The 13685-nt window shown below is 60.4% G+C and overlaps 1 protein-coding gene across 3 annotated transcripts; it reads left to right on the top strand.

Annotated features, from left to right (window-relative positions):
* Window positions 1–4189: 4189 nt before the first annotated feature.
* Window positions 4190–7885, top strand: FEZF2 (FEZ family zinc finger 2). Of its 3 annotated transcripts, XM_068907055.1 has the most exons (6): window positions 4190–4259; window positions 4632–5203; window positions 5562–6406; window positions 6507–6641; window positions 6754–6886; window positions 7319–7885. In XM_068907055.1, the coding sequence occupies exons 3-6, from the start codon at window positions 5618–5620 to the stop codon at window positions 7573–7575; spliced, it is 1314 nt and encodes a 437-aa protein (XP_068763156.1). In that variant the 5' UTR covers window positions 4190–4259; window positions 4632–5203; window positions 5562–5617; the 3' UTR covers window positions 7576–7885. The 3 variants fall into 3 exon arrangements, with proteins under 3 accessions (XP_068763156.1, XP_068763155.1, XP_068763157.1); XM_068907054.1 differs by lacking the exon at window positions 4190–4259 and having other exon boundaries at window positions 4355–5203; XM_068907056.1 differs by lacking the exons at window positions 4190–4259; window positions 4632–5203 and adding an exon at window positions 5386–5471.
* The last annotated feature ends 5800 nt before the right edge of the window (window positions 7886–13685 follow it).

Here is a 13685-nt window from a genome sequence, read left to right as displayed (position 1 = left end):
TAGGCTCTGGCTCGCTTTCTCTGAGCTGCGGAAGGAGGAATAAGCAGAGAAAAGAGTTCATTCAATTGCGTCTGCTTGGCAGCTCTGCAGGACTCTCAGCACACACAGAAAGAGAAGTGGCAAGCAAGAAGTTGCCATTTTTAGAATTACATAAGCCAGTTTGATTGCCATCAAGGTACTCCTCGTGCAGCTCTAGCCATGGTGACCTACCAGTTGCGCTGCAATTGGGCCAGATTTCAAACAGCTTTAGGAGCAGGTCGGCTACCAGCTCTTAAAATTAGCCTTAAGTTAAAAATGTCAAAGCTACTGCTGCCATCGTTGACAAAGAACCAGTTACCATCAGCAGAGCCATGCTGCGCCAACAGGCTCCCAAGCTCCCACCAGCCGCATTTGGTCTGTAACCCATTCAGTGCTCCAAAATCTAGCTCCATAGTACATTATATCAAAATGTTCATTACACCAAAATTTTTTTCTGAAAAAGAAAATTTAAAAATTATCTGCCTACATATACACGCAGTAATATGTGTGTGACTCAGTAAACAGGCTGAAACAGTAGTCTGGAGGGGCTCAACGCCTCCGCTCCAGCCAAGGGGGCCTCACCAGGCACTACTAGCTCTGCCCTGCGCACGTCGCAGCCATAGCAGCTGGGCTGCACAGCAGCAGGGCCACCCACCGACCCGGGGGCTGCAGGCACAGCGCCAATCCAGGCCTCACTGCCCATCTCCCTCAGGGGTCCTGCAGAGTGCCCATACAGACCCTATAGGATACCCTGCAGAATGCCCGTAAAGACCCTGCAGGTTGCCCAGACAGACCCCTGCAGGGAGCCCATAAAGACCCTACAGAGTGCCCACAAAGGTGATGAGGGGGCTGCCCGTGCAGATGGATGCAGTGCTATTCTCTCGTTACAGGAGGCGTTGCAGTTTCAAAGGGGCAAAAGGAAGCTGTTAAACGGGAAACATCCCCCTCTTCACCCCAGTCCCAAACTTTGTCCTCCCGATTACTCCATCCGTTGCTTGCTTATACGTCCAAAAAATCTGCGTCTCTGACCATCGCAAATTGAACTTTGGCCAAACGCCTTGGGCCCATCCTCAGGCCACAATTTCCACCTCGCGCCGAGGCAGCCCGGCGTGGCGGGGCCAGGGCTCGGCTGTGGCCGGGACAGCACCGCAGCGCGGCTGTCCCCCAGCCCCGGCCCCCTCCGCTCTGCCTTGCACCAGCCACCAAGCTAGTAAACCACTTTGGAAGCCGCCCCCGAGTCACGAAGATGTCTCCGTCCTAATTGCCAAGGCTGGTGGCTCGCCCAGCTGCCCCTTGCCTTCTACTATTGGGAAAAAAAAGCATAAAAAATACATATAAAAAAGCAAAGCAAGGTAGAAATCAAAGCCACCATTTCAGGGAGAGATCGAAACATAATGCTAATAACTTTCGGCAGCTTCCACTGTGGAGTTTAAGCAGCTGCCAAGTTAAATAACTAGGAGGATCCTAAGTTATCTTCCAGTGGACCATAAATGCTCAGCGCCGACTATAGAGGCGAGGGCGACCCGAGGGGCGCGGGGGGCCGGTCGGGGCCTGCGGGGCTCGCAAAAGGCCGGCCGGCGGGGGAGGTTTGCCGGTGGAAAGCGGAGATTTCGTTTCGGGGCCTAAAAGGGAGCGAGCTGCCCGGTCCCGCTGCTCAGCCGCTCTCCGGGCATTTCCCCCCACGCCGCCGGGCGCTGCGGAGCCCCCGGGCGCCGCCGCCCGCCCGCCCGCCCCGTCGGGGGCGCCCGCCGCGGGGCAGCGCGCTGGGCCCGGGCCCCCGCGACAGCCGGGACCCCGCTGCGGCCCCCGGGGGCACGGGCACGCGATGGGTTGGGCTGCCGGCGGGGGGGAGCGAAAGCCAAGCCGGGTTTCGATGTCAAACGGGGGATTCGTTCGGGGCTGGGGCTGTCGGGCGCGCCTGCGACGGAAAGATTAAAACAGACGTCAAATTTAAAAGGGAGGTAAAGCGAGCGTGTTTTGCGCCTGGGGTCCGACCGCCCGGTCGGGACGGGCACCGGGAGTCGTTTTTGTGGGGAAGGCAACGGCGCAAAAATAACAGTAAGCGCGTAGTGACCGCGGTTGAGTTGCGAGTGGCTTTTCGGCAAGCTACTTCCAAGGGGAAAATCCTCAAACCGTTTCTCTCGTCCAAATGTCGGGGCGGGTGGGTGAAAGCTTAAAACTCCAGGCGAGACCAGCCCTAAAGGGAGAGAGGCAGGCAGGGGCGCCGGGGCGGGAGGCGGCGGAGCCCCGGCCGCAGCCGCCGGGGACGCGCCGGGACCCGCCAGCCGGCGCGACCCGCAGCCGCTCCTTCCCCCGACGTCCAGGACGGAGCCACCTCAGACCCTGCAGAAACCCACTAAGGCGATGCAGGCGCTGGCTTAGCAAGAGGGGCGAAGGCATCGCGGTGGGCAGGGCGCCGTGACTGGGGCAGCTGTATCAAAGTCAGTCATTTTTAATACGCTTCCCGGACCAGCACAAGTCGAATCGATAGAGACAGCCTCCAGCTGTGCTTAAACCTGCGATTTCAATTAAAATACTGAGCTCCGACGCGCGGGTCTTAGCGGTGATCCCGAAGCACTGATGCACACAAGTCATGCGGCGCCCGAGCACGTAGCCGGCCGGGAGCGCGCTGGGCGGCAGCGGCCACGGCCCGGGCCCGGGCCCGGGGCAGGCACCCGGCTCCCGGCCTCTCCCCGGGGCCCGGGGCTGCTGCAGTCGGCCCCGCCGCGGCCCCTTCCCCGGGCCGCTGGGCCTGCGGGACCCGCCGGCCCCAAGCAGGGCGCTGGGTGCCGAGCGGCGAGGGCCGGGACCGTCCCCTGGACCAAGGAGGGGAGGACCCGGCCCAGAAAACACCCGGGCCAGAAAACAACCCCGGAAAGGGCGAGGGCGGCGCGGGGAAGCTGGCAGCCAGCTCCCGGCCTCGGCTCCGCAGCCCTCTTTTATCCTGCCCGAAATCATCTCGTTTACAGAAAATATTTGTTTGCACTATTAGTTGGTACTGGAGTTAATTACTCAACGTGTGAGCGGGGAGTAATATGGATAAAAGCAGCCCCAGTGTTTATTGTGTGGGTGAGCTGTTGAGCGGTGCTTGAATAAACTGCAATTAGGGTTAGATAGAGATTAATTAACATGTGAGTGGCAAGGTGTAAAATAGTTCCCAACCCTCCACTCAGTATAATCTGCAGGCGAGGAAAAGAAGTTTGTGGAGGCTAATTAAATACTTTGCTAAAGCCGGCGAGCCGCGGGAGCGAGCGGAGCCCGGCCGCCGCCTGCCCGCTGCTCGCTGCCCGGCGGAGGCGCGGAGCGGCGCGGTGAGCGCGGCTCCCCGGGGCTGCCGGGCTCTCCTCCAGCCAAACCACCGGGCGGGTCGTCGCGGTGCATGCGGCTCTCCGCGCCCCCGCGCTGCCGTCCCATAGCTTCTCCCGTTCCCCTAAAAGCGGGACAGTTTCCTCCTTCCCTTGCGCGCTGTCAACTACAGCATCAAAGCCGGGCCGGGAGGATGGTGCAAGCGGAGCTTTGGGGACGGTGACACCTGATGCTCCAGGCGGAGAGCCGCCTCCCCCCCCACCCCAGAAGGTGGGTCCCCCCCCTCCCCTCCCCGGGGCACCAAGAGCGCAGCCCCGGGGGCCGTGCGCTGCCCGCCGCCAGCCCGCGGCCGCCGCTTTCAAAGTTTGTTTCTGCAGCGTGTTGTGGTTCGCAGGTGAAAAAGCCTGTCTGCAAACAGCCGCCAGCGAGCTGCCCCGGCGGGGAGAGGAGGCGCTGCTTTGTCAGCGCCGCACAAAACCCCCGAATTCCTCCAAACTTTCTTAGGCGTGCTAGAAAGGCGGAAAAAAATATATATAGGGGCCTTTTCATTGCTTGCTTTACCTCTGGCCAGGCTCAATCTAAACCCTTCGCTCCCCCCTCCCCTCCCCCGGATAATCCTCCTCTTTATTTTAGAAACACACAAAACCAGGTTCCACGCAGCGCTATAGTGGCTGCAAGTGAAAGAGAATTGAGCGCTCTGAATCGCTGGGGGAAAATTGGTTCTGCTGAATAGCCCCGGAGAGGGACAGGGCGGTTAATCAGAGCCAGGGGAGGTGCTGCCATTGCAGCCGGGCCCTCTTAAAACAGGTGGAAATGGGACTCTCTCAATTACCACGTCCTCGCATCTGAGGTTTCTGCAAATCCTCCCCTCCTGGATCAAGTCGTTTTAATTAGAGAAAGGAAGGGAAGAAACCCCGGCACCCGGTCGCAATAATGTAGCGTCGCGTATTCGGGGAGGAAAAAAAAAAGGGGGGGGGAGGGGGACGAAAATGATGAAAAGGGAAAGGATATTCACCCGTATACACGCCCGGAAAATCGGACACCTTTGGGGGTGACAATTTGCAAAACTCGCGTTCGCAGCACACGACTGTATTTTTTTTTTTTAAAGCAGCGAAAACCCAGCCCTGGACTCGACTCCCTCCGCATTTATTTAGGGCTAATCATCAGCTACCCTGAGAGGGGAGGGGGGTGGAATTAAACTTAGTTTAATTAACATTAATACACTGTCCTAATTAATGGGTTGGCTATTAATTTATACATGCTGGGGAGGTTCGCAGATAAGTGACAATTTATTAATTATCTTCCAGCTCGGTTGCAACGGAGCTGATTGCAGATGGGTTGCCAAAATAACTCGAGCATGGTTGCGTGGTAGTTGCTTTAGGGAAAAAAAATTCATTCTCCCCCTTCTTTAAAAAAAAAAAATCCTCACGCTCACTCCGAGTGGCTCTTCTAACCCCAGCAAGAACTGGAGCGCTCTTTTCCACCCAACTTGTGAATCGCACTTGCCTTCTAATTTGCCACATGCAAAACGATTCCTCTGCTTTGCAAGTTGCTTTTTAAGAAGGGAGAGAGAGAGGAAAAAACCCAGCTCGCACACGAGCGATTTGTATGTCTTAAACTGGAAGGAAATTGTGCGTGGAGGGGAGGGGGGGGCTCCTTTTCCTCTCTCTGCCCCAACCCACTGCGCTCCAGCCCGGCGCCTCGGCTCAGGGAAGATCCATGGTGGCATTCCCATGTCATTCTGCTCGAAGTGACTTCATGTGATGTCAGCTTTAAATGTACGAGACAGTGATCTGACGCTCAGGAAGATGTTTGCTATCAAAATGTGACTGTGGCCACACTGCGCTGCTTGGATGCGTCTCCTCGGCGCTGGGCAAAGGTAACTCATCCCAACGCGAGCCCAACTTCCCTTCGCCTTGTCCCAGCCCCCCTTCCCCTGTCCGCAGCCGCCTCTCCCGGGCTGCAGCGATCGGTGGGGCTGGGCAGGGTGGCGTTGGGCTGGGGGGGAGGCTTTTTTTTCTTTCTTTCTTTTTTTTTTTTTTAAATACTAACAAGGTCTAGCTTGCATGTTACTTTGGCGTGTTCCGCTTAATGAGCAGTAATCTGGTACCCTACGTGCCATTGTTCTTGGATATGTTCATTTGAATGTAAATAGGGAGGGGGTGATGGTGGAGGGGGGGGGGGGAGAACAAGGTGCTTATTAAATTGATTTGTCTCCTGGCTTTTCTGGAATGCAGAGCCGAGAGCAGGAGCGAGTCGCTGCTCACACCAAGTTTCCGCACGGCGGAGAGACATGGCGAGCTCGGGGTCGCTGGAGACGGTCATGCCTTCCTCCTGTCCCCGGCACGACGGCCGGAGCGGCGCCGCTAACCCCTCCAAGACCCTGGCCTTCTCCATCGAGCGGATCATGGCCAAGACGTCGGAGCCCAAGCCAGCCTTCGAGCAGAGGCAAGGCGGGCTGGGGCTGGAGCCGGAGCCGGGCAAGAAAACGCTCAGCCTGTGCTCGCCCCTGCCTTGCGTGATCCCCATCCCGCCGCTGGGCTACGAGGTGCCCTCCAAGACTCTGCTCAACTACTCGGAGCTGTGGAAAAGCAGCCTGCGGGGCGGCGCGGGGCTCTGCAAAGCCAACTGCGGCGTGTGCTGCAAGGCAGAGCTCGCCCTGGGCCAGCCCAGCGGCCGGCTCATCAAGCCGCAGGTCATCCACCAGGCGGGGGGCATGCCGGCCGCCCCCCGCTCCCTCTACTACTTCAACTACCTGGACGCGGCGTACCACCCGGCCGACCTCCTCCACGGACAGCTCTTCCCCTCCGGCCTGCTGGGCGCCCCGGCGCCGGGGGGGCTCTCGGCTCACCAGAAGCTTTTCCTGCTGGAAAACGCCAAGCTGGCGGGGCTGGCGGCCGAGAAGCTGCCGCCGCCGCCGCCCTTCGCCCACAAGGAGCGGCTGCCCGGCCACCTGGACCAGGTGATGAAGGAGGCGGCGGCGGAGCGCGGCGGCCCCAAGGGCCACGCCAAGCTGGGCGGCGGCGGCGGGGGCGCGGCGGAGGGCAAGCCCAAAAACTTCACCTGCGAGGTGTGCGGCAAGGTAAGGGGGGCCCCGGCGGCGGCAGGAGGGGGGGGGTGGGTGTTCTCTCCCCCCCCCCCCCCAAAATGCCTAACCTCGCCTTCCCGGCGCTTCCCCGCAGGTGTTCAACGCGCACTACAACCTCACCCGCCACATGCCGGTGCACACGGGGGCCAGGCCGTTCGTGTGCAAGGTCTGCGGGAAGGGTTTCCGCCAAGCCAGCACCCTGTGCCGGCACAAAATCATCCACACGCAGGTAGGTGGGGGCGAGCCGGGGTGCGGGAGGCGGCTCCCCTCCCCTAACCCACCCGCCTGCCCCCCGCCTCCATGCCCGCAGCCCCCTAACGGGCCTCTCGCCCCTGCTGCAGGAGAAACCCCACAAGTGCAACCAGTGCGGGAAGGCGTTCAACAGGAGCTCCACGCTCAACACCCACATCCGCATCCACGCCGGCTACAAGCCCTTCGTCTGCGAGTTCTGCGGCAAGGGCTTCCACCAGAAAGGTGAGCCGGGCCGGGCCGGGTCCGGTCCCCCGCGGCCCTCGGCCGTCATTAGCGGGGATTAAACGCGGCGCGTCCCGCCCGGCTGGGGGAAGCGAGGGGCGCGGGCAGAGCCGGCCGCCTCTCCCAATTACTGTCCCTCTAAGCCGGGCCGCATCGCCGGGGACTGCTGACGGTTCTCCCTAAATGCTTTTTAAATGAGAGGTGCCGGGCCTTGGTCCTAATCCAGGGCCCTCCATTTGCTGCGGGTCACCAGGCTGACCCTGCCTCTCATTTGTGCCGTGCCAGTTGCGCGCTGCTCCGCGGTGACGCGGACCGAGTTTGACAAGTCGGGGGGGGGGACACTTCCTACTGCCCCCCCCCGCCCTACCTGTGCGCGGTGCGGCCCGAGCACCCTCGGGTAACCCCATTTTCCACCCTTTTCCTTTCTCGCAGGCAACTATAAGAACCACAAGCTGACCCACAGCGGAGAGAAGCAGTACAAGTGCACGATTTGCAACAAAGCCTTCCACCAGATCTATAACTTGACTTTCCACATGCACACCCACAACGACAAGAAGCCCTTTACGTGCGTCACTTGCGGGAAAGGATTTTGCAGAAACTTTGATTTAAAGAAGCACGTCCGAAAGTTGCACGACAGTGTCTCCAGCGCGCCGCCGCCGCGGGACCCTGCGCGCAGCGGGCAGAGCTAAGGGCCCCGCGCACCGCCCCACTCGGACCTGCTCCACCAGGCCAGCACTATTTATCCAAACCAGCCTTTGCTTTTCTGTCTTTTCCCCAGCGAGCTCAGCTGCCGGTGCCAAGCGATCCCGAGCCGCAGTTGTATATAAGAGGAATCTTATTTAACGGCGCGCTGCGCTGCCGGAGCGGGCTAGGGGGGGACCCGGGCTGGCTGCCCCCGCCTCGCCGCGGCCCCGGTGCTCCCAGCACGGCCCGGTGCCAGGACAGCGTTCTTGATACGTGTCTGTAAAATCTCCATTTTAAATGTACGCTCGAATAAGTGAGGAATATATATATATATCTATATATATCTATATCATGGGACAATAAACCGGCCCTTCGTAGGTGTCTCATTTCCCACCTCGGCCCCAGCCCGATTTGGGACCGGGCTGAACGGCGCTATCCCTCGTGTAAACGCGGCTTGCGCGACTTCCCGGAGGCGGGCCGGCCGCGGGGAGCCGGGCTCCTGGCTTTCGGGAGCCCGCAAGGGAGCCGAGCAAGGAAACGGAAAGAGGGCGGGTGGCAGGGAGGGAGCCGGGCGGATTAAAACGGCTGCCACGAAGGGCAGGGGCAGATGTGGGGTGGCGCCGGTGCGGGACCCGCCGGCGGCTCTGCGCGGCCCCGCGCCCGGGAGCGCGAAGGGCGCTCGGCGGCTCGGCGTTTCCCACTGCCACTTTCCGCGGTCCCTTCATTAAGGCGCGTTTAAGCCGTCCCTGAATGACTATCTTTCCCTGCATGCAGATGAAATGATCTCACGCTTGCTTTCCGAGTAATGACCCAAATTAAGAGAGAAAACACAGGCCCTTCAAACCGCATTACATTAATCTAATCACTCCCAGCAGGCCTCAGAAACTCTTTTTGATCAGAATATGGATAATCAAGCACTTGGATTACACTAAATATTCCCTTCTCATCTCCCCCTCTCCCCTACTTTTAATATGCGAGTGTCTATTCCGGCCACGTCGTTAGGAACAATATTATTCTAGCGGACAAACGAGATTCAGATGGCTGTGCATGTGCGTGCTGCTCGGGCCGAGCTTGCCAATGAAGAGGGGAATAAGCAAGACACCAAAATGTCTGGGGACGGCGTAATGGGAAGTTCACCTTTCCCCGCTTAATTGAGTGGTTAAATGGTGGGAGGCGAGGACAAGCACAGCTCGGTGGAACGGGAGGCGACCCCGCGCTTCGGCTTTCTGGATTCATTATTCGGCTGAGATGCTCCGTGCTCCAGCGAGGAGCGAGCTCCGGGGTCGGCAGCAGGGAGCGGAAAGGCAGACTTGCCCCTTGCTCCCGCTGCAGGGACGGATGCAATTTCATCCTTGCTTGGGTTCGGTATTTTTAAGTGCCAAAAGTATCGTTTTGATGGTTTGGGCCGGGTGAGGTGCAGCAAACGATGCCCACTGATCCTGGCAGCTGGGAAAGAGCTTGCCGAAATTCGCTAAGAGGTTTTGGTGGAGAGTCGCAGGTTAAAAGGAACTAAAAGAAAAATATGCAACTGTTATTGCCACAAGTCACTGTTCAGGGAAACCTTAGTGGGGGGGGGGGGGGGGGGGAGAAGTGCCCTCAAGTGAAGGGGCTGTTGCTCAACCCCTTGCAAGCACGGTCGCTGGCTGCAAACCGCCCGCCGAGCCCGGCTCCCGGCCGTGCCGCAGCCGAGACAGACGGGGCGGGACGTCCCGGGCACCAGGTTGCCTGGGCCGGGGACAGCGGGAAGGGAACCCTCCCCCTCGGTAGGACGGGGCGGGCTATGGCGGGGGCGAGTTGCCCTCAAAAGGGAGCGGGGCGCGGAGGCGAAGGCCGGGCCGGGGCCGGCGGTGGGGCGTGAGCGCCCCGCGGAGCGGGTGCGGAGCCGGGTGCCGCTGCCAGGCCGGGGGGAAGCGGCGCTTCCTCCGCACCTCAGCCGCTGGGATGAGGTTTGGGCTGCCCGTCGGGTGCCGACAGGAGCCGTGCGCTGCTCCGGGCGCTACAGACAGCGCACAAACCGCTTCCGCGGCCCGCCTGACGGCCGAGGGAACCGTAAAACCTGCTCCCTAGGGAGGAAAGCGAGGAAGCATGCTCTTAATTTATTTTATTTTTTTAAATGGACGTTGTTTACAGCGCTGTCTCTTAGAGGGGGTTCGGTCATCCCTGTCGCAGCTAAGGGCATCCTCGGGGCGCCGCTGAAGGGCCGCGCTGGCCGCCTGCGGCTCGCGTGGCGGGTGGGTTTCGTGCGCCCTCCGCGCCCGCCTTACCCCGGGCCTCTCCCCGGGCCCGCGAAGGGGCGACGGCTCCGAGCCGTGCGGGCCGGCCTCCCTCGGCGGCCCGGCTCCCCCCAGCACGGCCACCAGGATCCCGGCCGGATCCCGGCACACGCGAGCCGCGACGCGCGGGGGAGGGGCGGCTCTGTCAGACACACACACGCCAGAGACTCCAATTATCTTCTCCCTCACAAGATGTTTCTGCTGTCCACGACTGCTCACACTTCAGCACTCTTGCCAGCAAGCCTCAATAATAACATAAAAACCCGCGCAAAAGCCCTCTCCCAACGCCGCAGCCATGCACACGACAGATTGAACAGTGCCGATGCTTCGGGGGGAGGGTTAGAGGTGCCTCCTTGCAGAGAGTGACACGTCGGAGTTGCCAGCACCGCAGGGCTTCCCCCCCTCGGCCCTGCGGTGCGGCGCGGCGCGGCGCGGCCGCCCCGGCAGCAGCCGCCGGCCCCGGCCCCGGCCCGCCGCCTCCCCGGGGAGGAGGAAGGCGAGGCAGGACCCAGGTGTGTCCCGCCGAGGGCGGCAGGGACAGGAACCCGCGACAGGCACTGGGAAGCGAACAACCTAAAGGCAGCTGCGTTGCCCTTTTCCCTGCACTCCACTCTCCAAACGTCTGAGCAACCAGTTTGCTGCTAGAAACATGTTAATTGCCAACGGAGCTCATTAAGGCATGCACATGCAAAACACAGCGAGGGAGATTAAATGGACAAAAGCGCAATAATGAACTGTCAACAATCGAACCCATCTACACGACCAGGAGCACTCAAGAATGAGGCATTTAGAGGCAACAAAGGATTGTCTGGGACAGGAAGAAAGGACGACCTAGACTTTTGTTTAGTCAACACAATTGATTACAAATGAGAGATTAACAGGATAGCTTCAGAGTTTTTTTGAAGGAGGCAGAAGAGAAAAGTCCAATTAAGTGCACCGAATGTTAACTACATTGATTTCCACGGCCAGCCCTAGAGAAATTCTCATTAAACCATCCCTGGCGATCCCTTTTGGAAAGTAATTTGTCTCCCTGATGGAGCAGAGAAAGGGAGCCGTGTAAAGAGAAAGAAGCGCTAGTTCTTGGCACAATGAGCTTAGGAGACACACTGGAAAGAGCCAAAGGGGGAGTTAATGAGCATCTGACAAGCCGCTTGGACCTGGGCCTGGAGAGCAGCGATGAAAAGATGGAATTGGCCAACAACTATTCTTTATATCAAACATAAAAAGGCCAATCTGAAACAGGGCTGCTCAAAGCTGGTGGGGAAGAAAAGAAAGGCCCTCACTCTGGGGGGGGGGGGGGGGTGGAGGGGAGGGCTCAACTGCCCCAATGGGACGGAAAAAATGCATTGGCATGTCCCTCTCCCAAGCGAGCAGGGCTGCCAGACCTCGGCACGGACCCGCAGGCCGGCACAGCCGGGACGGGACGGGACGGGACGGCCGGCAGCCTCGGCGGCCCCCGGCAGCCAGGAAAGGCAGCCCGGCCCCCAGGCACTCACACGACCGCCTGGCTCTTCCCGGCAAAGGGGACCCCAGGGCAGCCGGGCAGGGCACAGTTTTCAGAGGTTATTCCCTCGAGGTAAATCTCGCACACGCTAGTCAGTCCAAAAAAGGAAACTGCCAGGGGCTTCCCAGGAGGTAGCTCAGCCTCGAAACCCACCTTCCACCTCCCGGCTTCGTGCTCGCTAACCCGCACTGACCCCTCTCGCTGCCCCCGGGCCGGGCTGCCCCTCGGAGGGGACCCGGTCCCCGCGGCACGGAGCGCAAGGCAGCGCGCTGGAAAGGCGCCTCTCCCCCAGTGTGGACAAGGCTCGCGCGGAGGCTCTTAAATCAGATTAGGGCTCGTTAATAACAATTTTGGCTTAAGTCTGTATTGACTTAGGTTTAGGAATGGCTTAGCACTTTCGCTTAAGTCAACACTACGGCTGAATTGACACATGCCTTTTCCAACCCGGCAAGTCCCCGCGGACGCCCAGGTGCCTGCATTACTTTCGCTCATCCCGATTCCAGCGGTTTTTACGGGAGCATTTGCATCATTTTTAAGCGAGCCCTTGGGGGCTTCGAGCGCGGCGGCCGAGCCGCCCCGCGTGGCGCACACGAGGCTGCCCCCACGCAGGGGCTCCGGGCCCACCCGGCGCGCTCAGCACCCGCGGGCCAGCCACCTCGCAGGTCACCCGCCGCCACCGCCTTCCCCATCTCCGCAGCTCCCGTGGCAATCCTGCACCGCCCTGCAAGCCTCGGCGGCCCTGGGAGCCAGCTTCGGGCTGGGGGTGCCGGGGGAAGGGGGGGGGGGATCATCGTTTTCCTGTGGTCCTTCCCCTCTCCGGGGGAACTCAGTCCTTAAGTCCTCTTTCCTTCTTCATCTCTCTCCTCAGGACTCCCGTACCCCTTCGTGTTTGCAGCACACGCCGAGGACCCCGGATACCCCAGCGAACCGGGGCCCGGCGCTGCTCACCCGTGTCCCCGCGGGCAGAGGAAGGGCAGCCACAGCAGCACGAGTGGGAGAAGCCAGCCGGGCCGCGGCGAGGGGAAGGTGGCAGCGCCAGGCAGCAGCTCCGGGGATCTCCTCTTGGCCCGGACTGAGGCCACCGCGTCCTCCCTCCAGGAGCAGCCACGCCACGGGCTCACAGCCCCCTGTCGCGTCTGACCCCAGGAGCGGCTGCGCGCCGGCACGGGAAGGACGGCAAGAGAGCAGGTAGGCCCCTCGTTTTATCTCACTTACAAAAGGGCGATTTAGTATTTCTTCTTATAAAACACTCAAATATGAACCGCTCCCGGGTTTAACGGCGGGCGGGAGTCCCCGTTTTCCGCCCCCTTCCGCACGCCCGGCGCGCTCACTTCCCTTCCCCCGGGGGCTCCTTCCTCGCACTTCACGCCTTGCCAGCTTTGCTCCACGCTGTTCGCCCGCCTACCCCCACCTTGCTGCCGCCCTCCGTGTTCATCCCACCTCCTCCCGAGGCGCAGCCCCTGCTTGTCCCCGGAGCAGTCTCGGGGCTCCAGCGCCTGGCTGCGGCGGCGCGCAACGCCCAGGGCAGCTCCCTAACGCGCCATCGCCGACTCCGTGATAACGAGACATGGAGAGAGAGGAAAAGCTCCTCGCTTACCAGCTCGCCTCCACCTTCCTTCCGTGGTGTCCCCCCACTTTTCCTTTCTTCACCTTTTAACCTCGCTCCCCTCGCCGTCAAGCTTCCCCGGCTAAATCCGCAGGGTTGCTCGAGGCTCTCCCGATCTCGCGCTTGCCCCCTGTAATCGGAGTCAAATACGGAAAGGCAAGCCCAACAGGTGCCTTCCATTTAAAAATAAAGGGGGGGGGGAGGGGTGCTTTTGGACTTGCGTGTTCTCCTTTTTGGAGGGAGAGTGGGGCAGAGGTAGCCCGCAAGGACAGCAGCGGCAGGACGGCGCTCGGGGGCTGCCGCTTCCCCTCTGCTCCTGCCCCCGGGCTGAGGTAAAACGCAACCCCTGGAAAGCAGGGGCTGGGAGTCGGCGGTGTTCTTGAGGTCGGCCGGGCTTTACAACGACTCTGGTAATCGCCTCTTTTGTTACGAAAACAGCCTTGCTGTCCCGAACAGGGATCCCGTTCCCGCTGCGCAAAATAACGGTAAGACACGCAGTACAGAGAAAAGAAGGTCTTGTCCCAGAGTTCAGGATCGAGTTTATAAGCCCGGGACAACACAAAACTGAGTTTTCCTAAAAAGACCGTTATCTTTGATGCCTTCTGAGTTTGCAGAAGACACAGGCTTTTGAGAAACTTTAAAAGCGACCTGGTCTAAAGGAAGGACATATTTATAGCTCATCGGGCAGCAGCTTGCAACCTCGCCCGCTTTGCCAGCCTCCCCGCTTCTCCC

Source organism: Struthio camelus, chromosome 14 (genome assembly GCF_040807025.1).
Source record: "Struthio camelus isolate bStrCam1 chromosome 14, bStrCam1.hap1, whole genome shotgun sequence".
NCBI classification, from domain to species: Eukaryota; Metazoa; Chordata; class Aves; order Struthioniformes; family Struthionidae; genus Struthio; species Struthio camelus.
Note: the sequence above shows the minus strand (reverse complement) of the source record. Positions and strands in the feature narration are given on the sequence as shown.

Coding starts and splice junctions, on each gene's coding strand:
- FEZF2 (XM_068907055.1), top strand. CDS start 5,618: ATGGCGAGCTCGGGGTCGCTGGAGACGGTCATGCCTTCCTCCTGTCCC. Junction 6,407..6,506: donor CCTGCGAGGTGTGCGGCAAG/GTAAGGGGGGCC, acceptor GCTTCCCCGCAG/GTGTTCAACGCGCACTACAA. Junction 6,642..6,753: donor ACAAAATCATCCACACGCAG/GTAGGTGGGGGC, acceptor CCCCTGCTGCAG/GAGAAACCCCACAAGTGCAA.